The sequence below is a fragment of the Diadema antillarum genome, unplaced genomic scaffold (genome assembly GCF_040938485.1).
Source record: "Diadema antillarum isolate AM-2024a unplaced genomic scaffold, OU_Dant_1.0 seq00000082_RagTag, whole genome shotgun sequence".
In the NCBI taxonomy this organism is placed as follows: Eukaryota; Metazoa; Echinodermata; class Echinoidea; order Diadematoida; family Diadematidae; genus Diadema; species Diadema antillarum.
Window position 1 is genome coordinate 774,098 of NW_027271175.1, and position 27,963 is coordinate 802,060.

Here is a 27,963-nt window from a genome sequence, read left to right on the forward strand (position 1 = left end):
CCCACTTTCCCTGGTTCATGCAGGTGTCAGCGTTCAGCTCGACATCAATCATACAAGCCAATATACGTCTCCAATTTGAGGGTTTTAAATGCTGTTTGAAATACTCTTTCAGTAGAATCTCAGCCCCTTGACTTATGCTTGTAACCTGCTACCTTTCTATCATTATGATTTCAAGTGCCTCAGCTGGAAGATCCTGGGGTAATGTAATTTGCACCATCCTACTTCTTTGATGCATACCTGCTATGGCATCTCTTTATGTCTAAATGACTGGTGGCAGAATTTGTGGGATCCAGAAGAACTGGAACTCAGTATTGGATAATACAGAAACACTGCAGCAAGAAAAATCTCTTATTCCGGAGTGTGAGACACTCATAGCGGCAAATAGGCTGGGATTTGCACCTTGGGTCTTCCAGTTTTAGGAATCAACAGCTTGAACCACTGAACCACCACTCATCGCGTCTTCATTGTAAGGAGGAGGAGGAGGATAACTGCACCTTCCAGGTGTCTCTGAAATAGAAGCAGAACATAACATGACAACATGACTGACATCTGTCAATCTCATACAATTTCCTTTCTACCTCAAGAACACTTTACGTTTTGAGTGGACTTTCTAATTCTCTGTCCGGTTTGGATCAAACTTCCACACAGTGTTCTGTTTGTTAGATTTCACTCATGATATTACAGTCAACTCAGGGCATGGACAGTCTGCTTTATATAATGACAAAGTTGCAAGACCCTTTATCTATTGTGTTCTACTTCTCTACCTTGACAGAAATATGAAGAATTTGATTACAAAACTTTCAGACATAGCTCTGCTCCCTCCAAGCATTACACATTTGCAGGATATTGCCATTTCCCACCTCAAAATGAAAACCTAGCAGATAATGAACTTTTTCTTTTCTGGCACTCTTCGAGAGATGATCATCTTATCTGCACGTCCGTCACACCTGACGTGGTGTCGACTTTCTGATCTCTCGTGACAAGCTCCCGAACACTCAGGCGTACGACCCAGATGAGCCTGTCACCCTCCGTATGATAAAAATCTTGAAACGCCGCACAGATACACACACCTTTTTCCAGGATCGAATGACAAATATTTTCCACCAATTCGTATCGCAGGTGAAATGCTTTGTTGGCTCTGTTGCCTACTGTTCCAAATTTTTATCATAATCAGACTTGGATGAGCGACAAATTCTGATTAAAAGTGTGCCAATCTTGAGGCGATCTTTGAGCTCTACTCTGGTTTCCAGCTGCAGGCCTTTATCTCCATTTACTTCTTCAAAGTGAACACCACAACAACACTTAATTGATTTGACATTTTCTTGTCAGTGTTATATTCTACTCAAAAAAAAAAGGAGAGGCAGAAAAAGTAAATAGCCACTACAAGTAATTACAAAACCACATCAAGGGCTACCTACATAACTCGCACAAAATATACCAAACAAGAAAAATATTATCTGGAAACATAAAAACATAAAAATAATGGTTACACACATCCATGAAGAAAAAAGATGAAAAATCAAATACCGAAACATATGAATAAAAATCAATAAACTAATAAACAACCTCCTCCATGAATGGATATACGAACTTGATGATAATCAAATACACACATAAATAAATCAACATATCAATTTATTAATCAAAATTTGAACTAGAAAAGCACTCTGAGAGCGCAGACCTCCACCAAACAGCCACTTTCCACCGATGATCTTGCTCTTCCCAAAGAGATTTTTCTCCTCTCCACCACTGGGGAAAGGCTCTTTGGGCTCTTCCATAGAGATCAGTGATTTCCATCCATAGGTATACATGCTGAAAAATTGCCTGATTTCCCAATATAGAAGCCTTTGTTACGTCATAAACCCTCTAAGCTGCGCGGCGCGCCTCGCCCTAGCAGAAACTAGAGCACGCACGTTAGTGCGCGTTTGAAAACCTCAAAAATGCGCAGCTTGAACTCCCAAGTTCATTGACCCTCCCTGTCAAAATATCAAAAATCCTTCATAAATTCCCCCAAAATTCTCGGATCACTACCAAAATTTAATCATTCGTTACTTGTGTCATTCTCATCCTTTCCTGTAAGTTTCATCCAAATCCGTTAACTACTTTTTTAGTTATTTTGCACACGGACAAACAAACAAACAAACAAACCAACGGTAACAAAAACATAACCTCCTCCCTTGGCGGAGACAATAATACTCACAGCTAAGACTATACAGTGTCTGGCAGTACCTATAGCTTCCTCTTGATGATCTTCTCCAGCCTTCGTATCCTGCTCATGTCCTGCTGCTCCTGGGTAGAGGGCACCACCACCACCTTGTCGCCGGGGTGGTTGGACGGCAGTCGGGCCTTGAAGAGGTCCAGCATGGCGTTCTGGTCGCTGCGCTTTAGACCCTGAAAGAGTCACGATAACCAAAAAACCTGCATATCCAAGATTTTGTTTTAATAGATAAGGGATAGATATTTGGCACAAGCCCTTACAGAAAGACCCAAATTTAAATGATAATACTAAAAAGATTATCTTGCATGGTTTCAGAAATATTGGACTGTAATCATGAACAATCACGTTTTTCCAAATGAATCAATACCACTTCGAGTAGGTATTCATTTCTACACTTAATATGAAGAGTTTTATTGCAAAACGAGCTAAGTCCATTCTTGTTAAGTTGAGATATTTGTGATTAAAGCTGCTAAATAACATAGAAACTAATAAGAAAATACAGGATATCTTTAATCATAACTTCTAGAATATTCCTTGTTATGTCACAAGTGAGGTATTACTGGAAAGGTTTAATCTTGCTCTATCTGATGATGGACTTACTTTGAAATGTTTGAAAATGCCGCTTAGCTCATTTTGCAATAAAACTCTTCATATGACGATGATGATGATGAAAATTAAGTTAATAGAATCACAATATGCGATGAAAAATCATCTCTTGATGACCAGGGTATTCATTCAAAAAAATGAAAATAAAAATAACAACAAAAATTAAAAGTTAAAAGATTGAACTCAAAGATCAAGTTACATCTAACTTTCATCAGCTGTTCAACTGATGACTTGCATATAAGATTAGATCAAATATAAATCAAAACTTTATTGATAGCTAGAAGTCAACTAAACAGTGTGAATCAGTTTCCCACCTTCATTTCTAGCAGCTTCTGGAAGTTTGAGGTGTCTGTGTCGGCGATGAGCTTGATGTAATTATCTACAAAAGCTTCCGCTGGGTCTTGGGGTGACATCACAACCTGTGTTGAACACCGCAATGCAAAAAGTGAAGTTGGTGTGTTTGATTTTCTGACATGCTATGACGATAGCCTTCCAAAATTAGAAAACTAGAATAACACACTGCAATACAATATCCTGTCAATATTGATTTCATACTCAAAATCAGCGCTGCAGAATTAAGAATTCTAAAAATTCAGGCAAAGGCTACATCAATACAGTTGAACCTCTCTTATCCGGCCTCCCTTTATCCGGATCTCTCTATTATAAGGACGCAATATCGCCGTGATTTTTATTTTTAATATAATTACGGGAGGAAAGGGGGATTCCCAACTCCTTGAGAATTCCTACACAAACACACATGAATTACATATACTTGATACATTTCTTAATAGTTATTTAGGTAAATAATCCCAAGAATTTATAAAAGAAAATGATTTCATTCTTGCAAACACGAACCTCTATTTTGGGGTCTGTTACTGAGTGTAACAATGAAAAGGTTGCAGTATACACATTACTACATGTGGTACTACAATGGGCTACTGTACATGTGTATGTATATTATGTACATGTATAAAGCATTGAGTCTCCCGTATCCGGCCAAATCCCTTATCCGGATGAGCCCAGGTCCCGACTTGTCCGGATACGAGAGGTTCAACTGTACAATGATTTACATTAAACGTGGACTGGAATACAGCTCAAAGCACAAGAAATAGAGAAGAGAGAGAGAGGATAGAAATATGCAAAGTAGAACGACTGAATATTTGTTTCTTGCAATACACACACAAAATGATAGATGAGCCGGGAAAGGAAAAAATACAAGATTGGATGAGAAGGAGTTGAATAATTCTGAGATGATGATTATTTGAAAAACACTTACCTTCAGTATCATTTCTGCCTTTGTCATTCCCTTCACAACTATCTTCGTGTAGCTGAATAAGATTGTGACAAACATAAAAAGAAAGTGTGAGAGAAAGAATAACACCCCAAAGTCAATGCTTTTCAGAGAATCTAATATTTACATCACTGCTCTCACTGGTACAGAAAGCAACAACAACAAAAACAGAAGTTAACTTGCCTGTACACGGGAGTTACAGTACAACATACATTTCAAAGAACAAACAAGATCCCCCATAATGTAAGAACAATGCTAAAATCCATCTTTTTGCTCTTAGTCGCAAATGCATCATACACGTCTCAAGGAGAGATCAGCTGTTATGAGACGTGTGGCTGTAATGAGTCTCATCTCAATGACAAAGAACACAATCTGCACAATCACTATCACTCTTGGAAAAAGGCTTCACCAACACTCACATTTCGCTACTCATCACTTGCATGTACATCTCACAAATTAATAATGAAGTTATGGAAGGACGCAGGTATACGACTCTAGGACCATATCGTCGCTGAAGCGACAAGACCTCTATTTACAAAATGTCAAATGTTCAGGACAGTAAAAACATGGCAGCCAAAGCACGGCATCAAATGGGAGAGCCTTTCCTTTGACATGCCGTGGTGGCTTTATTTTTGGGGTAAGACAGCTAGGATTTGGACAGGACATCTCTTAACTGATTATCTGACCATTAATCCAAAAAAGTCATTTTCACCAAAATTTCTGATACAAAGTCTTATAGCCCCAGTGACGATTTGTCTCTTACATTTAGGCCCTGATGTGTTACATCACTCAAGCTTTACATCACCCATGCTTGATTTCCTGCCGACAGTATTTGTGATTGAGAGACAAGGCACCCTGGTTTTTTCACAGGTTCAGGTCATTACAAAACAAACTTATATCACTTGGCTGAATGGGCACTTGGAAAAGGGCTCCATACTTTGAACAAGCAGGCGCCCACTCACTGTACTTGCCCAGTAGTGGGTTTCAGTTGTCCTGGGCAAGCTGTAATGTGTGTTTGTAGCACTCTGAGATGCATTACTTCCATCTTGTGTTTCTGTTTTGGCATTTGCCTAATTCATGACCACAAGCACGTATGATACAGTGCACTCCATTTATAATGAACATGGTTGTAACGGAACTCTCGTCACAATGAAGAGACAATTCAGGTCCGAAAACTTACTGCCTATATATCTTTGAAAACTTTATTGTTTGGCTATAACAAAATTTCAGTATAATGAAAGGAAATTGCTGGTCACAAGGACTTTGTTATTATGGGAATCGCCAGTAATAGCTGGTGAAGCATCTCGACGACTAGCTGATAATCTAGGTGGAGGATGCAGCTATTGTCTTTGCTTTTACGCTAATCATCTGATGCGTCGAGACTACTGTCTTAGATAAGCGCGTTGTCTGATGTGGCAAGACTACGAACAGTGGAAGCATCTGATGCCTATATCCATTGGTCTTGCTTTAGTAGTTGTTGTCTTATTATTGATTTTGAATCTGTGGGAATTTTCATAAGAAAAACTGCCACGGATTCAAAATCAATAGTATGAAAACGACGACTAAAGCAAGACCAGTGGATAGAGGCGGTGGATGCTTCACGCGCATCCCCTGCTCGTAGTCTCGCCATCAGACATATCACTTATCAAAGACGACAGTCTCGCCACATCAGCCATTTAGCGTTACAGCAAGACGATAGCTGCATCCTCCGCCTAGGTTATAGGCAGCTCGATGGCTGGATCTTTTTAAAACTACAATGAATAAGAGAAGAAGTCTTCCTTACCTTGCTGGAGCCTTCCTGGAGACGTGGCAGCCGATGGAGGGGAGATCAAGGAGCACCGTCTTGAGGGAGTGGGCATCCAGGAGGAGCTGCTCCGCCCCCACCGTGCTGATTGGCTTGCACTTGTACAGGTGGCTGATGAACCGCGGAATGAAGGAACTGGATGGCATAGCAATGGGGGAGAGGAAAAGAAGGGAATGTGAACAAGAGTTTCCCCATCTATTTCGTTATCTTATTATTTTTTACCATTTACTGTTATATTGAAAATTCTTGAAAAGTCTGGATAAACTGAGGACATTAATGTTCTCCTAGAGGTATGAAACGGACAACTTCGTAGGAATTTTCTATTTAATGTGGGTTATCAACGTTCTACATGTTGAGACTGGAATGGACACATGTGCACGTTTCACTGCATAAATTTGTTAAGCATGTTACTTCCTCTTCATTTGTCTTGTGTGTATGTTTCATTATTTGTTTGTTGGTTTGTTTGTTTGGGTTTCTTCTTTTTTTTTGGCGAGGGGTTGCAAGGTCTGTAAGCTATGCCAATTTGACTATTAACCCATTTGAATCAATGCACACATCCTTTACATAGGCAAATTTTTTGTCATACCTAATATCTGCTGTAAATTTGTATCAACCACCATTAGACCATAAGAAGACTGAATGGTACACAAAGGGTATATCACTACATGCACAAATCTGGTTGCTAAGTGGGTTAGAATGAGCTTTACCATAGACCTGGGGCCTGTTTCATAAGGATTGAGCGTGTGTTGCGATCAATCGCAAGTTGCGTTTCATAAACAACTTTTCGATTGATCGCAAGTAATGCTCACTCTACTGAAAGTTAAGCTTGATTCTTCTTGAAATCAAGCATAAGTGTCCTTATGAAAATGGACTTATGCTAAATTCACCAAGTTACGCTCAATAAATCAAGCTTAATATCAATCGCAACTCTTTGCAAAATAGGCCCCTTGGTCATGAGGTGAAACACTCTGCCTGGGGGTCTTACTTGGCAAACTTGATGCAGAACTGGGTGAAGTACTTTCTGGCCGAGGCCAGGTTGTCCCTGATGACCGGTAGAGCCTGTTTGATGTGGGATGTGATGGCCGTCACATAGCCACTCTGGTCTCCGACCGTCTCCACTGATGACCAGTTCACCTAAGGAAAAAAACATTCACATCTTCACTCGTGCTGCAAATCTTTATCCCTTCTATGCAATATGATAAGTCATATACATTGCTGACCTCTACTAATATTCTCGATGTCAGCCCAAGTTTACACAAAGGAGAAGTCCTCATTTTCCGTTCATACTGTAGAAGAGAAGGGAAAATTCACTTGAGCAAGAATCACGTTTTGTGTAAAGTGAAGTACCTTATTTGGATCTTATGGATCCAATCTGAATGAAAGGATGACTATATTACATGCTCTTGAGAGTCAAATAGTCCATACACACTCAGATCTGGATAGTCTGGAGATAGCAGAGGCATGTATGAAGGCTTAATCAACTAAAACGAACAACTCATCTAAAATGCTGGCACTAAAAATAGGATGTAGGCACTTAAGGCACTAAAAAATTAGACACAGAATTTTAATTACAGGCAGAATCACTTTCTACATCAAAAAAATATATATATATCACTCCATGTACATAAAACTTTACAATATGAACATGAATTTCGACTAAGATATCCTACAAGTAGCAGCATTCCAAAATATCAAGATTTACGACCATAATGCAGAACAAATGCATGGCTAAATTTCCCAATCTACTGCACAAGAAGCAAGCCTTTGAAATGAACTTCTCACACATCTATTCTCTGATGATGTTCTCACCTTGTTCATGGCTGTCAGTGCGGGATCACAAGCCGTCTCCAGATCCTGGACCAGTAGTTGCACACAGTTGGATATTACACTGAATATAAAAAGTTAAAACAAACACATGAATATTGCACCCTTTAAGATGTCATAACATAATCACCTAAAAGATAACTTGAACAATGCACGGCATTTTACTAAGAAAAGGTGGCTACAAAAGTGATACTTGCAATGCCATGGGTTCAAAAAGCTGTGAGACAAGCAGTGTTCAAGATTACAGTTTTAAATTTGTTTTAAAGAAAACGTGAAGACTCTCCACAAAGCTGATATTCCTGTGGCAATAAGTGCAGTCGAAGCTGACATTACATAGAAATCACTTGCTGCAAAATCGTGAACTTCAGTTCTGTTGCTTTCATCCCAAGGGCAAAAGCTCATTAATTGAGTGAAATCCCTCTGACCGAATCTTACTTTTATTATTCTATTTAAAATACTTCTGGAACATGTTGAAGTTATTAAAAAGAAAATCATTTATTTGTTTTAACTGTCAGATTCATATTATACTGTGCTCAATTATTTTGTTCAATTAACTTTGTATTTCATTTAATGTATGAAAAAGAAATTCAGAAAAAAATCAAAATCAAACCAAATCAAATCATGTACTGTTTCTAAATATCAATCCAATGCACTTGCAACCTTCCAATCTGTTCAAGTGTTGCTAAAAGAGAGAAAAGAAAGAATGAAAACAGAAAACTCACTTGTGGAAAACATCCATCTCTCCATTCAGGTCAATCCTGTCGGCCATGGACGGGTTGATCTTCTCCTTTAACTTCTCCTCCAACTATGCAGACACATTGTGATGGGAGGGGCATGTTTAAACACACATGAAAAAAAAGTAAAGATATGTAAAAGATTTATCTGAGTACAAGATAATACAGACATGCATGCTTATTTGGTCATTATTTGATCACTCTAATTTCAACATTGCAATTTAATGATCTGGAAAAAAAAAGAAAAAGGGGGAAAAAAACCCAATCAGGCTATGTCAACAATTCCCAAGTATGATTCTACATTTTTTCATAGATATACCTCAAGTGTATCTTTGGCTAGGAGGGGAAAAACAGTACAGTAAGAAGATGCCATTCATCAATGATAGCTCAAAAAGCACTGCTCAACTGGAAATCAAACAAGGAAAACATCAATAACCTGGAACTAAGACAACAACAACCAAGAAGACAATGCTAGATTAGAAATATTACAACAGCAGCAACAGAAGGGGAAACATCAATAACTTGGGGGCATTTCACAAAGTGTATTGTAAGATATTTTTTCTGACAAACTGTTATAAACTACTGAAATCCTTGCATCTTATTAGCTGAGAGCAAATTTGTCAGAAAAAAAAAAATATCTGACCAAAAACCCTTGATGAAATGCCCCCAGGAAATTGAAATTTTCCTTTAATAGAGTATAGAAATAGTTTATATTTACGGTGAAACTATAAAAATAGATTCAAAGGGAGATGGGGACCCACCTGTTGAGTGGTATCCAGGCAGTACTCAGCTGTACACAGGATGCTGCAGACCAGGTACTGCTCCTCGGCAGTGAACTTGGGCACGTCGGAGGAGGACTCCTTCAGACCCTCCTTGAGGAGTGCTGAGATGTTGAGGCCACCAGCTGGGGTGGTGGTTTGTGATCTGGGAGGGGGCAGGGGGTGATCAAAGAAAGCAGGGGTTAATGCAGAACGACTCGATTGGCCTGTAAGCACTCGAACTGGAAGGTTGGAGTGGTCAGGACATTATCTTGAATGCCACACCATTGACTTCTCTTGTATCAACTCAGAACCATACACTTTTCTTATCGAGAACAATGAATGTGGCTGCCATGATTTAGTGACTAATGCAGACATCCCAACCTGTCTAACTAAAAAATAGGGATGATTTGGCTCAAAAGTAGGAAAGAAAGAGCAGTTCCCATATGAGTGCGTAGTAAAGCTATCAAGAAAAAGTAAGAAACTCCTATTGAAACAAGAGCTTGGAATGGTCAAAATCCAGATTCTTTTCTCCAAATTCAGAGTGGTTGGGAGGTCTGCTAATGCTAGTCACTTGGGACCAACCGCAAGGGGTTGGCATCATCATTTTCTAAAACATGTGAAGGATGGACCATTCTCATCCTACTCTGGTGTGAGTAGTGAAGTGGGATACTGTACACTTGAAATTTGTAACACTCTAACTCAATGACATTAAACTCCTCTGCATATCAGTGGGGAATGCGGCTGTTGGTTGGCGAGGAATTGTGGTTCCATTTGGTATCCTCAGCAAAAAACGAATGAGCTACCACATTGTAATCTCACCAATATTATGCCCCCCCTCCTTACTTTAGCAAATATATGATGAAGGATCATAAAAATCAGGGTAAGGGTATGTGCCCATACTTCAATCTCTACAACTTTAGCTCAACTGTTTTGAATGAGGTGCATTATCAGATATCCAGGTTTCTGCACTGTTTGAAAAAAAAAGAAAAGAAGAGGAAAATATATAAATACCTATGCACAATAATAACAGTCAATCACAAACGAAGGTCTGTTAACCATTACACCTCACGCCAGCAAAGCTGGTCATGGCTTTTCAAACCTATATCTTGTACAGATGGCATGGATGGATTTAGCAATTAATACAGGGGTTCATATCAAAGTTGAATATGCTCAAGAAAATTTTGCTTGTCAGAATATCAGGCATTGTTGGTTTAATGTAGAATCAATTAGAGATTCCATAAATTATCTTAGCTCACTGGATTGTCTAGCATTTCTTGTGATAAATGGCCTATTTAAGTATATATATATATATATATATATATATATATATATATATATATCTTTAATGTACTTGACTTTCAAATGATTGCAATACAGTATACATCAAATTATTCATAAATCAGAAAAATTATATAACATCAAAATGAGAATAATGATAGAGATTGAAAAAAAATCGCAGCTTTCAAGATTGAGGCTCGGCCACAGGGAATGACCTATAACTCTGTGCCCATGGTAATTCTACACTATTGCAAAATGTCTACACACAGGCAAGAGGATGGAGCTAACAGCATTACTAAATTGGCATGCACAACTTGACTAGGTAGGCGGTTCCAGATCCAAATTGTCCCCGGAAAGAATGAGTACTTGAATGCATCAATGGATGTCTTGGGTATGTTGAACTTGAGGTCATAAGTATAAGCAATTCCCATGATACCAAAGTCCTCTGGACGGGGCAAATTTCTTTCGTTATACCCAAATTTTATTATAGCTGAACAAATAAAGTATTCAAATGTATAGAGACAATTTTGGGACCCGAAATTTTACTTTGTTGTAATGTAATTTTCTGATAACTGTGTTTGTTGTAAAGAAAGTGCCACGTAGCAAATAAAATTAACATAAATGTTCTTGTAAAACAGCTCACTTACTTTGGCAAGTTATTTGTGAGAAGTCTGGAAGCGTACTCCCGGAGGTATTTCTGGAATGTCTGCGTGAGGTTTAGTAGCGGCGTGCCTGTGCTCAGCTGTGAGCACTGGACCATGCACTTCTTGTAATACACAAAGAGGTCGGCACACGAGGGCAGCACAGCCCCACTCTCCTCCGATTCTATCTTTGGCGGGCCCTGGGTCCGGAAGTCTTCTACGAATCTACCGATTAGGTCTGACAGATTTCTGTGGAAGAAAAAAACAAGATGACAAGGTAACTTTGGCTCTAAAACAAAGAATCTCTAATCAGTAAACTTTCACAAATGGAAAACATGACTTTGTACACGAAGTCTTGCCAGCCTAAGATACCTTACTGTAATTGCACATCTGAATGCACTCACTTTCCTATGAAATATGAGTGATTACATTTCAAATGCACAGCTTAGCACATAAATGTATGTACTTCATGAAGTATGAGAAAAAGGTCTCAGTTACACTAGCATTTCTGCATCATCAATGGTTGTGCTTTATAATGGATAGAGAGAAAGGGGCATCTTGGTTGCTTTCGTCTGCCCTTTATGAAATTGTATGAAGAACACTCACTAACACCATTTTTCAATGGTGTAATGTGTAGTAATGTTTGAGGCGAGAGGAGATAAGTTGTATCGCCAACAGACTTAGCACTGCACACAAGAAGACATATTTACATGGCTCATACTGTAAGAGTGGAAACATTCTTGTTATTGAATTCCTTGCATCATGTCAAATTCAGCCAACTTTGCGTGATTACGATCTTGCCAACAAGAGTACTAGTCATGGGAGCCCTGTGGTATTATGGATAAAAGTTACAAGACTTTCAAACAAAGGTCCCAAACTTGAGTCCTACTAAGTGTTCATATCTTTGCACAAGACCTTTATACCAACAATGTCCCTCTACTGATCTTGAACCACAAATACAAAAGGTACCTGCCAATGCTGGGGTAAAGATAATGGCAGGGGAGTCTGGAAAAACAGTGGCAACACTGAGGAGGCAACCCTGGGTAAGTAAGACCATATTTTCACTTTTGTGCAGAATTCAAAATCTCCCCATACATTGCTGTGGTATTACTTTCACGACAGTTCATTGAAGCGAAAAAAAAAATGTGAACATTTCTACAGCAAGAAACTAGAAAATCACTCTGAGAGCACAGACCTCCACCAAGCAGCTACTTTCCACCGATGATCTTGCTCTTCCATTGAGATCAGTGATTTCCACCCATTGTGTATGCTGAAAAAAATCACCCGATTTCCCAATATAGAAGCCTTTGGTACGTCATAAACCCTCAGCTTCTGGCGCGCTTCGCCCTAGCAGAAACTAGAGCACGCACTTTAGTGCGCGTATGAAAACCTCAAAAATGCGCAGCTTGAACTCCCAAGTTCATTGACTCTACCTGCCAAATTATCGAAAATCCTTCATAAAATCCATAAAATTTTTTGGATTACTACCAAAATTTAATCATTTGTATCTTGTGTCATTCTCAACCTTTCCTGCATGTTTTATCCAAATCCATGCACAACTTTTTGAGATATTTTGCATACAAACAAACAAATAAACCAACAAACCCACGGTAATGAAAACAAAACCTCCCCCCTTGGCGGAGGTAATTATCAATGTTGAAAAAGATAGATGTTAATTTCCCTTACCTGTCTTGGGACTGGATGTAGACATGAAGATGAGGCTCAAAACACTGGCTGATGATTCCTTGGAAGGGGGAAGGCTTTGGTTTGCCCAGTGTCTGAGGAGAGAAAGAGAGAGGACACAAACTCTTACTGGAGTGCACTTCAAGTCTGGAAGCTATTGCCCTACAAAAGTTTATCCATCCTCCTATAACAAAATGACTACAGCTGAACTAAGCGACTGAAAGATAATGAAACATACCTCCCAGACAAACACACATTCATCTTATACTTGGATGAAGAGAGAGGCTAGAATCTAGTTTGATTGAAATGTCATAATTACAGACAAATAGTTAACATAATGATGTGCACACTTAATTTCTGATCTTTTGCTACATACAAGGAGATATTTGACAGTAGTTTTAATAACAGAGGCTACAACAATGAAAAACAGATTTTGCATACTAATCCAATACACATACAGAGATCTACACACAGATTCAAAACAAGTAAAATGCAATTTGATAGATTCTTTGCATGTGAAAGTGTGGACACCTATATTTTTTGCATTCTTGATGTGATAATTTCTGTCTACAAATCTTACATCTCAGTTCTGGAACTCTATCCAAAGCCCACAAACAACAAACCTTGATTTCCACAGGCTCATCTGGCATCTCAAATGGGTTGCTGGACCCCGGGTCCTGGTCCTGCATGGGTGCGCCGCCCTCTGTTGACTGAGATTCGCCAGGCGGCTGCAGCGTGACCCCACTGAACCTCTTGGCGATGATGGTCTCAAAGTTTGTGGTCCGCTGGATGGCAAACAGCAGAAGCTTGACGTCGATCTCAGAAGCTCTCTTCTGCATGGTCTTCCCAAGCTCCGTCCTAGAGATGAGAAGCAGGAATTCTTACATATTTTTTATTTTGCTTGGGAGCACTTTCACAGACAGCTGCTCAGTATCATGAAAGCACACATGTAAAAGCACAGCAAATTTGTTTCATTTTTCTTATCTATACTCGTTTTTGTAAAGAGGGATATGGCTGCTCTTTTGTCTTGCAAGACAATACTCAAACAAATTTATCACCAACACAGAATACACACCGGAAAACATAACAATGTCATTCCAAGCATTGTCTACAAGCACAAAAAGAGAATCAAACCAGCAATACAGGTACAAATGACAATGTCAAACTATTCATTTTCATGGTGGAATGACTTCTGCAAAATATTACCTTTCAAATTTCCCATATAAACGCAGATGTCCCAAATCAAATGAAGGTACGTAATTAAGAATATTAATTTTTTCTGTTGGTTCTTGCTGTTTATTCTGTGTTTATGCACGCACATTTTTAAAAGTCATATTTCATCTTTATGTGCCGTATTTCCATATCCACAAACAAATAAGCAGTAATTTATAGCTATGGTTTAGCTGAAATTCATATATAGACTTCTCTTACAGCTGTATCAAATTAACAGCCACTTCTGGTAACATGACATGTTGTTACAAAAGATAGCAGGTAATTAGCATTTACCTTGTGACATTACAGAACTCCACACAGATCCTCTCGCTGACCTCCCAGTCTCGCGGGAACAGGGCACCGTACTTCTCCTCGAACTCGACCAGCGCCCTCTTCAGCCAGGCGTAGCGCCGGTCGATCTTGTCCAGCCACGCCACGTCCTGGCTCTCCTCGAAGAGCACCATGTACTCCTGGAGCTGCAGCGTCACGAACCACTTCATCAGGTCTCTCCTGGGAACAGCAGGGGGAGGGGGGAATCAAGGCAAGATTACTGGGGTGCACGACAGTGCGGCCTTGAGATGGCAAAACAACATATCTACATCCAACCTCATTTCCAGTAAATCGAGCTTGGAGTTTCGCAAACCTACAGCTCTTTTTCTGTTTTCATTAAACACTTCATATCTTACCCTAGAAGTATCAGTATCAGTAATACAGTGCATGCAAATTGATATCAGTAGACCCTTTATTTTTAGAATAATTTGCATTTAATCAAAACATACGTTGTTTTGCCGTCTCAACATAACCACACTATTGCTATTGATACAGCAAACAATGTAAGTCTCGATCACTTGCGCGCATATAATGTATTACAATGTCAATATGCGCACACTTCTCCAGTCGCGCGCGGCGCGCAGCCTATTATACTGCGTATGGCAAAACAACGTATCGCATGTACAGCAGTAGATACGTTGTTTTGCCAAATCCACGCCTGACGTGTGTTGAGCAGGGGCAAGTGTATCGCCGCTTTCGTTGTTTTGCCAACAAAATTTGAATAATTCCCATTGGGGGGGAGCGTCATATCTCAGTAACGGAATGGGTTCTGATTTCAAGATTATGTCAAGAGTTAGATTATACTAAAATAAGCTGAAATATGTGACTAAGTTAATTTTCATACATTTTCTACATACATTGTTTTGCCATCTCAAGGCCGAGTGACAAACAAAAACTCAATTCCACAAAGATAATAACTTATGTATTGGTTGTAGAAATATATTGTATCATTTTCTGAGTTTTGCAATGTAAATATTAATCCCTTGTTCCTTCTTGACATAACTGTCATCCACGGGGCTATTTTGTAAAATTTGCAAATCAAATCAGTTCTCAATGTCATCTGCATTGTTCTAGATGATCCAAACATATCGCCAATTCAATGCAATCTATAATTAGATTATTTGGCATTTAACGAGATCATACATGATGAAAACTAATACACTGCTGGAAAGTACAAATTGAATAAACAGGACAATTTCTCATCTGCAGGCAGAAGAAAAAGTAATATCCATGTTCATACCATACTAATGGTGGTAAAGCCTTACGATGTGTTTATTATCACATTCTGTGGGGCAAACCCTAAAGACATAATTTCATGAAAGACTAGATAAAGAATGAGAGGCCATTGAAAAGTCAGAAAATGAAGAAAATTTACAAATTATTGTATATAAATTCCAGGTCATTTGACATTTTTATCACTACTCTTGAAATGAACATACACCACATCAACCCAAAGAGAATCTACAGTTCTCCATCATTGATAAAGGTAAGGTTTCAAGAAGTAGTCACCTCCATACTTACTTGACTTTGGGATCTAAAACTCGAACAACCAAACAGGCTTCAGCAAGTTCTCGCATATTAGCAATTGGCTGCAAAACAAAACAAAAAAAGATAATGAATAAAATAAATAAATAAATAAATAAATAAATAAATAAATAAATACATGAATAAATAAATAAATAAATAAATGAATGAATAGGGTATTAAATTGAAAGAATAATTGGAATATCATGGCTAAACACATTTATCAAGCAAAATAAATTAATTTTAGACCATGTGAATTGAAGATCTAGTTGACATGATACATAAAGTCTCCTTTACTATTACCTCTTGAGTTTCATCTGATATGAATAATTTACACTTAATTTATGATGCTGCTGTTCAGTAATTCATTCAACTCCTGTGTATGTTCAACTAATTATCTTTTCAGTGCAGAATGAGACGACACAAGTCTCTGTTAATATTGAGTTTTCATTTCCTCTTGAGCAGCTCAATCATTTTCAGATGTGAATTCAAAGACTACCTCGTCTACAAAAGCTAGACCTCTTTTTTTCCTTGGCTATTCTTCATTTGTCTACAATACACTGTTAATTCTCTATCCAAAAAGCATATCAGCATGACTATACTAAATATGTCCATATATTCAAACTATTAAAGCAATATTAAATACAATTAATGTTCTGCTGTTCATGACTTGCAGTGAGAAGTTTCAAAATAACTTACCCTGCTCCCTTGATTAGCAAATGACTCCTCAAAATCTGCCAATATTTGGAGTCCGAGTTCTGACTGAATCTTGCGAACTCTGAAATGTATCAAAGCAACATCAGTTCAATGATTCATACTGTAAAACATCTCCAAGGTAACTACAGGAAATGATAGCAGAGTCAATAAATTAGTGATGGTACGTAATGAATGAGTAGGTCAAATCATTTTTTAACTATGTTTTTCCAGACGTGACTAAAATATTGTGACAGGCGATGATCAATTTCTTTTCATTTTGAACAAAAGAGAAAACAAGACATACTTTTTTTAATTCTATGATGACTTGATGAAGGTGATAAGAACTTAGTACAGTAGTGAAACATTTCTCGTAATAGTGTGCACCATATTTGTTAGCTTGAAGCACTACAGGTACCATTAGTTTTTACACAATAATTTCTTTTTTCACAGAAAGATTGAGTTATATTTTAGTTGATATCCTGATTATCTCTTAAACTTCTTTTTCTTCAATTCTAAGTCATTCTTCAACTTTAAGTCCTCTGGTCTATCTCTATTCCATAGATAAGTATTACTTTCTCCATTACTCTTAGTCATGCAAGTAAGCTAGGACTTGTGGACACAGTGTGTGATGTGTCATTGAAATTTGAAAGAGTAAAAAAAAAAAAAAAAACAAACAAACAAAAAACCCTTACATGAGTCTGTTTCTAGAACACACAAAATGGATATAGTGAACATGCTTTTTTCGAGAAATACACTGTACGCCTGCTACAGTTAAAACCTCAATGAGAATTTCACAAACTACCCAGTACTGGTGAATCTGTCTGAGCTCTGAGACCTGTGATGCAAAATTATTCCACTTGGTTGGACAAACATTTCCACTTCCAAAATACATCCTGCAAAGTATTAGGCATTTGCCCCAGAGGAGAAGCACAGTAAGTTTGGCATGCTCAAATAGATGCCCATTAACACTCTATGATTATTGATCTTGCAAAAAGTTCATAACAGTTTCCAGGAGAGAATTCACATGGATCTACCTCCCTAAATACGGTAACTGCATTGACAAAACTGACCGTAGGAATAAAGAATGTCCATGGTATCATTACAAAGACGGGATGGAAATCTCTTCTCTCGACTTACTTGTCTGCCAGCTGTCTGATCTGTGGGATGCTCATGTACTTCTGGAAGTGCTCCAAGACATTCACGACACCCTGGAGGAGATTGGCCACCTCCCCGTACTGCCTTCTCCTTGTCATGTTCCTGTGTGCGAGTTTCAAAAGATTAGGATGCAGATCACTGGCAACTGCATCCTCTCCTGTGTATGAGGGCTACAATGCAAATACTTCTTGCTTGTCTTGATGACTAGATCACTACCAGAAACATGGAAATATAGCTTCACCCCCTTGGCTAGTCTTATTCACTTATAGGGTGTTCAAAATATTTTGAAGCAACCAAAATCTGGACTGTCATGTCACAAATTTCATATTGCGTCCGTCATCTTTCACTTTGATATTTGTTGCCTTTTTGGATCTTATAGAATGAATTTCTAGTTCAAATGTGATTCTTTATTACTCCAGATCTCTAAACTTGTATCATCTTTCATGTCCATACCTGAACACTTGTGAAGTAATGCAAAAATTTTTTCAACAAATCTTAAAATCTTTTATTTCACCATCTTGTTTTTTTTTTGCCAGTTTTGTGAGAGAATCTTTAAAAAAAAAAATCATCAGTGTCCATCAACTAAGTCATTTCTACCACCACTAAAGACCACTTTAAATATTCAAGCACCACTCCTTGAAAACATACTGTATGCACCACTTTTTTGCAGGCATACTATTTTGCCACTGGGACTTGTACAACAATTTCATGAGTGGTGAAATTTGGGATCGAGAACCACATTGATGGAATGAAAATGAAGTATTTTCCCTTCTCAAGAGAAAAGTTGGCAATTTCCTAACTTAGGGGTCATATGCAATGCACTTGGGTTACAGAAAGCCACACTTTTACCAGTTGTTAAATATGCAAATCTCAACTGACATACAAAATTTGTGTAAAACTAGAAAAACACTGTAATATATACTGTGTACACATCCCATGACAGAGATTGCTCTCTTGTGCACTTACTCCAAAGAGTCGACCCCGCCCACCAGCATGTGGAGATGGTTGAGAGTGGTGATTGAGGAGGTCAGGTGACGCTTGGCATGGTCAAGCTGCTTGATGTCTCGTGTGATCTCTTTCACCTAGCAGTGGGGGGGGGGGGGGGGGGGACAAAATAAATTTTGAGTGAGCAAGCTGTAAACTGAAAAAATCCATAGATGCATTAAAGGGATTGTATAGTTTTGGTTGAGACCTAATTTCAGGTTCCTCACATTTTTTGGTGAGATAATGAGAAACCTCTTATGAAATATGAAAGAGCATGTAATTCTATGAGGAATTCAATGTTTATTTGATGAAAATTGGTTTTGAAATGGCTGAGATATCCAAAAAAGAGCAATTCTTATAAAGTGTGGGACCCACACTTTATTACGATCGCTTTGTTTTACTTTGTTTTTGGATGTTTCATTCATTCCAAACCCAATTTTCATCAAATAAACTTTGAATTCCTCTTAAAATGGTATGCTCTGTACTATATCATAAGTGTTTTCTTGGTATCTCGCAAAAATTTAAAAGCCCAATTTTCATCTCCACCAATACTGTACCATCCCTTTAAAGTATGTATTCTTCCCAAGGACAATTTGGATCTGAAACTAACTACCTATTCAAGTTGTGCACGCCACCATACAACTGTGCACGCCACCATACAACTTTGCAGCCTGATCTCTTTTTCTTTGAATATCTATCCAGATTTTACTATCACAGCACACTCTTACTTTAAATAGACAGATCATTACCATGAAACCTCCCCACAACAAATATGCTGTTCATCCCAGTAAAGCTTCTTGTTGCTGCAAGAGGGATTATCTCTCTAAGTATAAAGTAACTGTAAGTGCAAAATAAATTTGCATTTACTGCTATGAGTATGATTGTCTGCCTCTATTTTCCTAGAAAGTACACTGTATGTTCATGCATTCCAAACTGCACAATATCTATCATAGATAAGACCATGTTAAAAGAAAAAGCAAAATAAAAATGAAAGACACCAATTATTCCCTGTGTGCGATGGAAGTATGTGATCATAAAAATGCTGATCTATATTTTACTTACAGAGTCTGAATTTGACACCAACACAACTTACAAATATAAAAAGGTGTAACACCTTTAGTATTAGAGGGGGAAAAAAAGATAAATGGAGAAACTCATGGAAATATACCATGTCCATGTCATCTCCAATTCATGGTTGAAATCTTACTGCATGCAAACCAGCACAACAATCAAGGTGTACATATTTATGATGCTGAAAAAGTTGAACCAAAATGTGATGTCCACTTTTCTTTACTCTATTTAGGACCAAAATAACCTGAAGTTTTGTCATTTCAAGCCAAATGCCTGTTTCTGTGCTTGTGCTAAGGAGACGTTTCACAAATGGCAGCAAGTACAAACCTGCAAAGAATGTGATATGTATCAACCATCAATGTGTTGATCATGCCTTTTCCCATGCTTACAGAATGGGCAATTATACAAGAGCTTGGCAACTTTTTGGATGTGTGTATACTAACTAGAGTGTTAAAGTGACTGAACAGTACTGGTTGAGGTAAGGATTCAGGTTTATAACATTCTTTGCTGAGATAATAAGAAACCTCTTATGAAATATGAAAGAGCATGTAATTTCAAGAAGGATTCAATGTTTAATTGACGAAAATTGGCCTTGAAATGGCTAGGATATCAAAAAAAGCGATCCTATTTTAATAAAATTGACAGGCCACGACTTTATTAGGATCTCTTTGTTTTTCCTTGTTTTTAGATATCTCAGTCATTTCAAAACCGCCTTTCATCAAATAAACTTTTGATTCCTCTTAGAATTGTATGTTCTTTAACATTTCATAGAGTGGTTTCTAAATATCTCGCAAAAACATTACAAGCTGAATCCTCACCTCAACCAGTACTGTATAGTCACTTTAAGGGTCTGGGAAAAAAAAAAATCTTACCATCTGCTCGGATTTGTCAGCTTTTTCTTTGATGTCCTTGATCCTCTTGAATAGTTCCTGAATAGCTTGCTGGGCTTCTTTGAGAGCCTTTGGGATGACAGAGAAAAATAAAGAAGAATAAAAAAAAAAGAAGACACTGATTTTCCAATATTAAATGGAAGATCCATCAGGAAAGAACAAATAAGCAAAAAATAAAACAAAACAAAGCAAAAAAATGTAATTCACAAATAATGAACATTTTGGCACATGGAGCAGTCTGCTAATACGGTGCACTCCCGTTATAACGAACACGGTCATAACGAAATTCCGGTTGAAACGAAATAAAAATGCAGGTCGCAACATTATCCTTTCTATGCTTTTTATTGTTTATTTGTTCGGTTATAACGAAATTTCGATATAAAGATAGAAAATTGCAGGTCCCGAGCACTTCGTTAAAAAGGGAGTCCACTGTATACAGTTGAGATAAAGAGAACACCTTGTGCAGAATTAAAAAAACAACAACAATCATATTGAAGCCTCCTACATTTATAGCACCTTCATGAGAAAAGAATCACAACAAACCTCTCTGCCATCTTGCCCCGCAGTGGTCTGACCTCGTACCACAGCTCGGATTTCATCATCCAGACGGCGGATTTTCAGTCTCATTCGATTCACCACCTCATCTATATTGGCCAGTGACTATGGGAAATACATGTAAAATGGTAGATACAATTGTTTTTTCCACACATTTTGCTGTACATTTCAGGGTTTACCTGTTTACCTCCATAGAGTAATGAGTTCAGAGTGGCTCTTTTCCAAATATCGACATCCCTACATCAATTATCATCATCACCAAAAAGAAAGCAAAACATAAAAATTAATGAAAGCAAACTAGATATCAATTGGTACTGAATCATGTGAATGCTATGTGAATTATGTAAAGTCAACCTTATGTTAAATTTATATGCTACCATTGTATAAAGAGTAATCACTGCATGCATGTATAATACACTAATAGTGCATTTTTCTTTTGTTCCTTTTTTGTGTCACGAGTATAGTATGAGTTCACAAAGGATAACAAGACAACTCATTCTCAGCAGAAGTTGTGTTCTGGGTTTCTGTTTTAAGTACTCTACGTAAAAAGGAAAATAAATTTTTGCAATAAATTGCAGATTGATAATTCACTATGCATAATTAGAGCTGGACATACCACTTCAGTACAATCATTGATGCAAATGTCACGAAAATTTACATTGCCACTGTATGAAGCATCCTCATATTGAATTATGACTACTAGTAGTACACATACAAGCAAAAAGAAATAGTTCTATTTAGTAAACATATCATACACAGATTTACCTGTTCTGTTGGAAATAGATTGTTAATGTAGTCCACTGCATTGAAATCAGGCCTGTCCAATGGGTCTGAGGAAGGCAACACCTGGAAACAAATCAAACTGAAATTATCACGGAACAAGCCCAAATCTGTAGTATAGTTCAACACCAATGTACATAATTTCTTTTATGGTGAAAATATGCAAATTGGCTCAAAGAAAGAAAGATTGCATTATAACAAGTAATCAAATGATATCCCCATAAAGCTAACATCTCCCCCCCCCCCCTCCTAAAGCTGAGCCTACATGTACCTATTCCACTTTGAATAGTGCAATCACACCATACCAGGGAGGTGTGTAATAGGCTGTGCCACCACCTTGACCATTAAACATACAATATCACGATTTCAACACTGCATGATCTGGATCATTCAAAATCTTTCATGAATACACAATTTTGAAAATTTTTCCATTTGTACCTCACTTACCAGACCATGATATTCTTTGAATAAAGTGGTGTGTGCCACTTTGTTGTAATGAATTGGACTACTGCAACGACTGCATATTTGTTGTCTTTATTGATGGAAGATGATAATTTGAGATGTACACGTACCAGTATACCATACAAAATACAATGTACACTGTAAATGGATATGAAAGAACCTTAGCATCAGTGTATCCTTAACTCATTCAAGGTTCAAGAGACAATGGTGCTAATGGTTTTTTTTTCATAACTCCCGTAAGTGTAAATTGTACTTTGTAGATACTGGTATCTCAAATTCCTTTAATAAACCAAAGTACAGGATACATTTATACTAAACAGTTTAGAACCAATCACTCAAGCTCAAGTTAAAGGCAAAACATAGTTCTTGTATGCCTGCAGAACTGTCCAATTATTCTCCCACAATGTACATGTACATGCCTAAGTAATGTGTGGAACTATGCTGAAATACCAAGACATTCATTGAGTAACAAAGAAAATGCGAAATATTAACCAAAGAGGTTTGCCGGAGTTGCAATCTCTGGCTGGTCGCAGTTAGGGGCCGAGTTCATACAATGCGCGCATCAAAGAACCTCTTTGGCACAGATACAAAATGAATGTGCGCCTATGCATGAAATATGGCCATCACGAACTGTGTGTAAATTGTCTGAAATAGGGCCGAATTCTCCCCCAAGTCAGAGTTAGTCTGGATCCTCCTGGGAATGTTGGTACCTGTATATCGACTTTCATTAATTCATATACTTTTAACCCCAAGTACTCAAAAACTACTCTACTCATCATCCCTGGCAAATCGCGTCAGCCAGGTAAGTTTCTTGACAATTGCAAGGAAATGTGAAAAGGTGCAAGACAGGTTCTCAAACCCTTACCAAAACTATGTTTTACCTTTAATTTGAACCAAGTTTTCACGAAGCATTGATTAACATCAATGTCACCATGTCTTCACCCAAAACAACCAGCTGTTTTGGGCGAAGACTGACCCTGGGGCACTCCTTGTACACAGCTATACTGTGGGAGAGCCCCGAGTCAACCGAGTGCTGTCTCAGTATGATGAAAGAGGAACACAAATTTTCACCCCTCTATTACGTATTTCACCAGCAAATGGCTTATTTTTATACCATTACACTTCTTATCTAATTCATACCTGCCGTTCACTTGCTCATTTTTAAAACTGATCCCATGGTCTTGAAAAAATGTTTTTCTACGAGTCCATCTCCATCCTCCCCGTGCGTTCCTTTGTTTTTCCAAACAACCTTTGCATGGCACATTGCGCATTGGCGATATGAATATGCATGAAAGCGCCTTTTCGCTCTAACGATATTGCCCTTGGAGGGATCGCTTCTTACTCGCTCAGAGAGTAATGCAATACAGTGACAGAGGGCCTTGTCAAAAGGCTACACTGCACTCTGGCTAACGCATGCGCGTGCGCACAGGTTTTGAATCTGTTGAACAGAGCAGTTGAGTTATCGTTCTCACAGATTCCTCTTGACCGAATCATTTAAAGTCATCGATTTCGACAGAAAGGAACTAAGTATTAGAGGAACCAAATGTTTCCAGGTAGGTGTTAACAATAGGACTACATCGGTATATATTGGAATTAAGCAATTTTCAGTCAGTCTACTGAAGTTGGAATTTTAGGGCTATATTACCCCGTACAAGACCCCAAATCCTACAAGTCACAGTTAGGCGAAGACATTAATGGTAATGCACACAAACATGATACAAAGTCGTACAGAGACACGCCCTCACACATCTACTAGTACATTACATACATGCGACTGTTAGCTGGTCTACATTTAACACACAGTCTACACAAGTGCACTGACTACCTTTGCAAGCCAGCCGCCCACACACCAAGCCAGGCAAGGGAGCTCGGAGGAGGCTAACCCCGGCGCGGGGCGCTGTAACCAGTAACAGCGCCCCGACGACTTGTATGCAATTTAGTGAAGTACCGGTACTACTCAATGGTCTCTAGTGCTCTGCGATGCTTGCAATAGTATAAACAACTCATCGTTCGAAACAACATTTGGCTTCGCAACGAAAAGCCACATGTTGTATTAAATACCAATATTACCATATTGTTGAATATTTACAAGTGACTATGTATCCCTCACCATTACCTCTGAAAACAAGATTAATCATCATCATCTTTGAGACCATCTCCGGGAGATGCGGTTCGCCATTTTGAATAACATATCACGTAAAGTAAAATGATCTGCGCATGCACGAATGAATATTCATTTCAGTTCTCAGCTTGCCGTCCTGTTTTTTTTTTTCCACACGCATACATTGTACATTATAATATGTGCTACGTTTTATCCATACCCAATCGACAGCAAAGCCGTTTGCGCAGGCGCTGTGTAAGTTGTACTACAATACGAAGTGCAGAAGGACTAAAACCTCGGATAAAATCTTTCACTGCCATACTGGGCTCTTAAAACAGATCATATTGTAAATCGATTTCCGCGCCTCTGATTGTAAGTATCTTATCTAAAAGTATGGCTGCAATGCGACCCCGACTCGGTACGGGTTGGGGTCGCTAGTGCGGTTAGGAGGAGGCAAATGAAACGGTTCAGGGTGAGGGTACCAGTAGCAGTATTCGGTCAGGTACCGGCATTCGGTCACTTATCACTTGTCACCAGCCAGTAAGTTCAACTGTCACAACACACACAAATCATATCAATTCACATACCGGTACTTGCACACTCATTCACAACAGGAAACTCCCTTAGCCCCCTCCAAAAATCCATCCAAAATCCCAATTTCACCGTCAAAAGTGCAGAATCGGCATGACTTTCCCAAAGCGCACGCGGATTAAGCCCAGTTTTAAGAATACGAGTCGCCGAAAAAGCGCTAAAAATCGAGAAATACGCCGTTCTCTTGCAGGATTTTTTGCTTATCACAAGCTCGGAGTGTGATGGTATCCTCAAAAGCGCAAAAGTAAAACAAAATTTCCGTACGTATTCGGTCACCAACGCGCGCCACCACGTCCCAAATGCAATATTGCGCCAACAAGGTAGTGTGCGGCCATTCTTCAGCTGCCGTGATCCCAGCGTGAACACGCCTTGACTTTGAACGCACACATCGCGTGACCGAATACAGGTTGCGGTGACCGTATTCTGGGGGATTTTCAAGGTGAAATATTTTGGGATTTTGTGCAATTCTGCGAGATATTTAACAAAATGAAAGTTGAGATAAAAGAAATTTGATATATTTCACATACACTGTTTTAGATATGATGTATGTATGTATTATTTTAGTTTGAAAAATATTGCAAAAAGGCTTAAGTGACCGAATACTGGGGGTGTTACCCTCATCCAAAGATCCAATTCCCAACCAGTGCAGTCCTGGGGGTTGTTTCATCAACGTTTGTCAGCGCTGACAATTTCAGCAAAATCCTTGGTTTTGATTGGATAGGATGCTCTGGTCACTGATGTTAGTGTTAAACTATGGTGATTGTCAGTCTGACAACTTGTCAGCGCTGACAAACGTTGATGAAACGCCCCACAGGTCAGGAGGCCACTTTTGACTTTCAATCAAGTCGATGAATAATGAACCCTGGCCCTGCGGTGAGCTCAGTCCGGGAAACCCGCTCATGAGGACCGCCCCCGCGTACGAGGATGGTCCCTCCTCATGAGGACCTCCCCCCGCCTCACGAGGCTCCCCGGGGAACGCCTCATGAGGCCCCCCATTCACTTCTTATTCATCTCACATCTGACGTACAAATTGTCACAACTTTGCACGGTGATTTTTTGTTACACACACATGTCCACTATCCATGATGAAAAGAAGAAAAAATCCTGTCTGTTTTTTTTTTCAAAAATCGAGTTTTAATCAACCTATGCAGAGCGCCCATCAAAACACGGGCGCCAGCGCGTTCGCACAATGCAAGACTGCTGCACCTAGCGGCCTGATCTGACTAAATATTTTCGATGCTTTTTTCTGCGGCTCTCAACTCTCCGCGCACGAATCAGCCTCGTGAAGCTGAAGTCTGACATCTTTTTACACAAATTCTTAACGAGAAAAATTAAATCAGTACTAACCTGATCTTGTCCATATATTCCAAATTACTATTCCACACTGATAGAGTAGGTGGGTAGATGACATACTCCAGTTTGTTAGCAAAATAATCACTTTGTAGGTATGACGAGTTCACTTTCTTCTTCAATTCCGCCCACGATTCCGCCGTTTGGGCGCTTTTTCTGGAATCATCCCGCGACGCGACGTACGTCGCATCACATCACGCATCCAGCACATACCAGACTGGTATGTGCTGGATGCGTGATGTGATGCGACGTACGTCGCGTCGCGGGATGATTCCAGAGAAAGCGCCCAAACGATAAGCGGGCGGCGGAATCGTGGGCGGAATTGACGAAGAAAGTGAACTCGTCATACCTACAAAGTGATTATTTTGCTAACAAACTGGAGTATGTCATCTACCCACCTACTCTATCAGTGTGGAATAGTAATTTGGAATATATGGACAAGATCAGGTTAGTACTGATTTAATTTTTCTCGTTACGAATTTGTGTAAAAAGATGTCAGACTTCAGCTTCACGAGGCTGATTCGTGCGCGGAGAGGTGAGAGCCGCAGAAAAAAGCATCGAAAATATTTAGTCGGATCAGGCCGCTAGGTGCGGCAGTCTTGCATTGTGCGAACGCGCTGGCGCCCGTGTTTTGATGGGCGCTCTGCATCAGTTGATTAAAACTCGATTTTTGAAAAAAAACAGACAGGATTTTTTCTTCTTTTCATCATGGATAGTGGACATGTGTGTGTAACAAAAAATCACCGTGCAAAGTTGCGACAATTTATACGTCAGATGTGAGATGAATAAGAAGTGAATGGGGGGCCTCATGAGGCGTTCCCCGGGGGGCCTCATGAGGCGGGGGGGGGGGGGGGGGGGGGGGAGGTCCTCATGAGGAGGGACCATCTTCGTACGCGGGGGCGGTCCTCATGAGCGGGTTTCCCGGACTGAGCTAGGGCCCTGCCCTGCACCTAGCTTGCCTGTGCTGCTGTGGCTGTGCTGTGGTAGCGTGCAGTAGTGTAAATGCACAATATGCATGCAGCACTATGCATCTTATTCTTGCTAGGTTGGCGGTCTATATTTACTAGGGCTATTGTCAACTGATTGTGGGTGAGCATACAACATTTGTAGCAGCAGCAACGTAGGACTGGACTACTAGTACTAGACTACACTAGACTATCATACGCGCGTATGAAGGAAAAAAAACTAACACTAAATAGAAGGTGTGGGCCTACACTGAAAGAAACTCGAACGGACTAACGACTCCGAAAGACTAATCCCGTATGTGATGAACAAACTTTAATCGAAACGTTCATCTAGAAACATGAATACCAACAATCACACCTGTTCAATTGCTTGCTGGACATCAGCGGGGAAATTCAGTAGGGAATTTAGATGATCATCTTCGAAGATGTCCACCTCCTCCTCTTCGGTTGTCGCCAT

At 39.1% G+C, this 27,963-nt stretch overlaps 1 protein-coding gene across 1 annotated transcript; it reads right to left on the bottom strand.

The window, feature by feature from the left end:
• Positions 1–27,963, bottom strand: LOC139726235 (vacuolar protein sorting-associated protein 53 homolog). The gene is made up of 21 exons (XM_071637302.1): positions 27,865–27,963; positions 22,023–22,103; positions 21,246–21,362; positions 20,685–20,771; positions 18,724–18,839; positions 17,740–17,859; positions 16,606–16,684; positions 15,904–15,971; positions 14,347–14,562; positions 13,464–13,698; positions 12,844–12,935; positions 11,164–11,406; positions 9,239–9,401; positions 8,466–8,548; positions 7,729–7,807; positions 6,905–7,053; positions 5,899–6,054; positions 4,101–4,152; positions 3,139–3,243; positions 2,201–2,391; positions 1–507 (listed from the first exon to the last, which is right to left on the bottom strand). The coding sequence occupies exons 1-20, from the start codon at positions 27,961–27,963 to the stop codon at positions 2,230–2,232; spliced, it is 2,502 nt and encodes an 833-aa protein (XP_071493403.1). The 3' UTR covers positions 1–507; positions 2,201–2,229.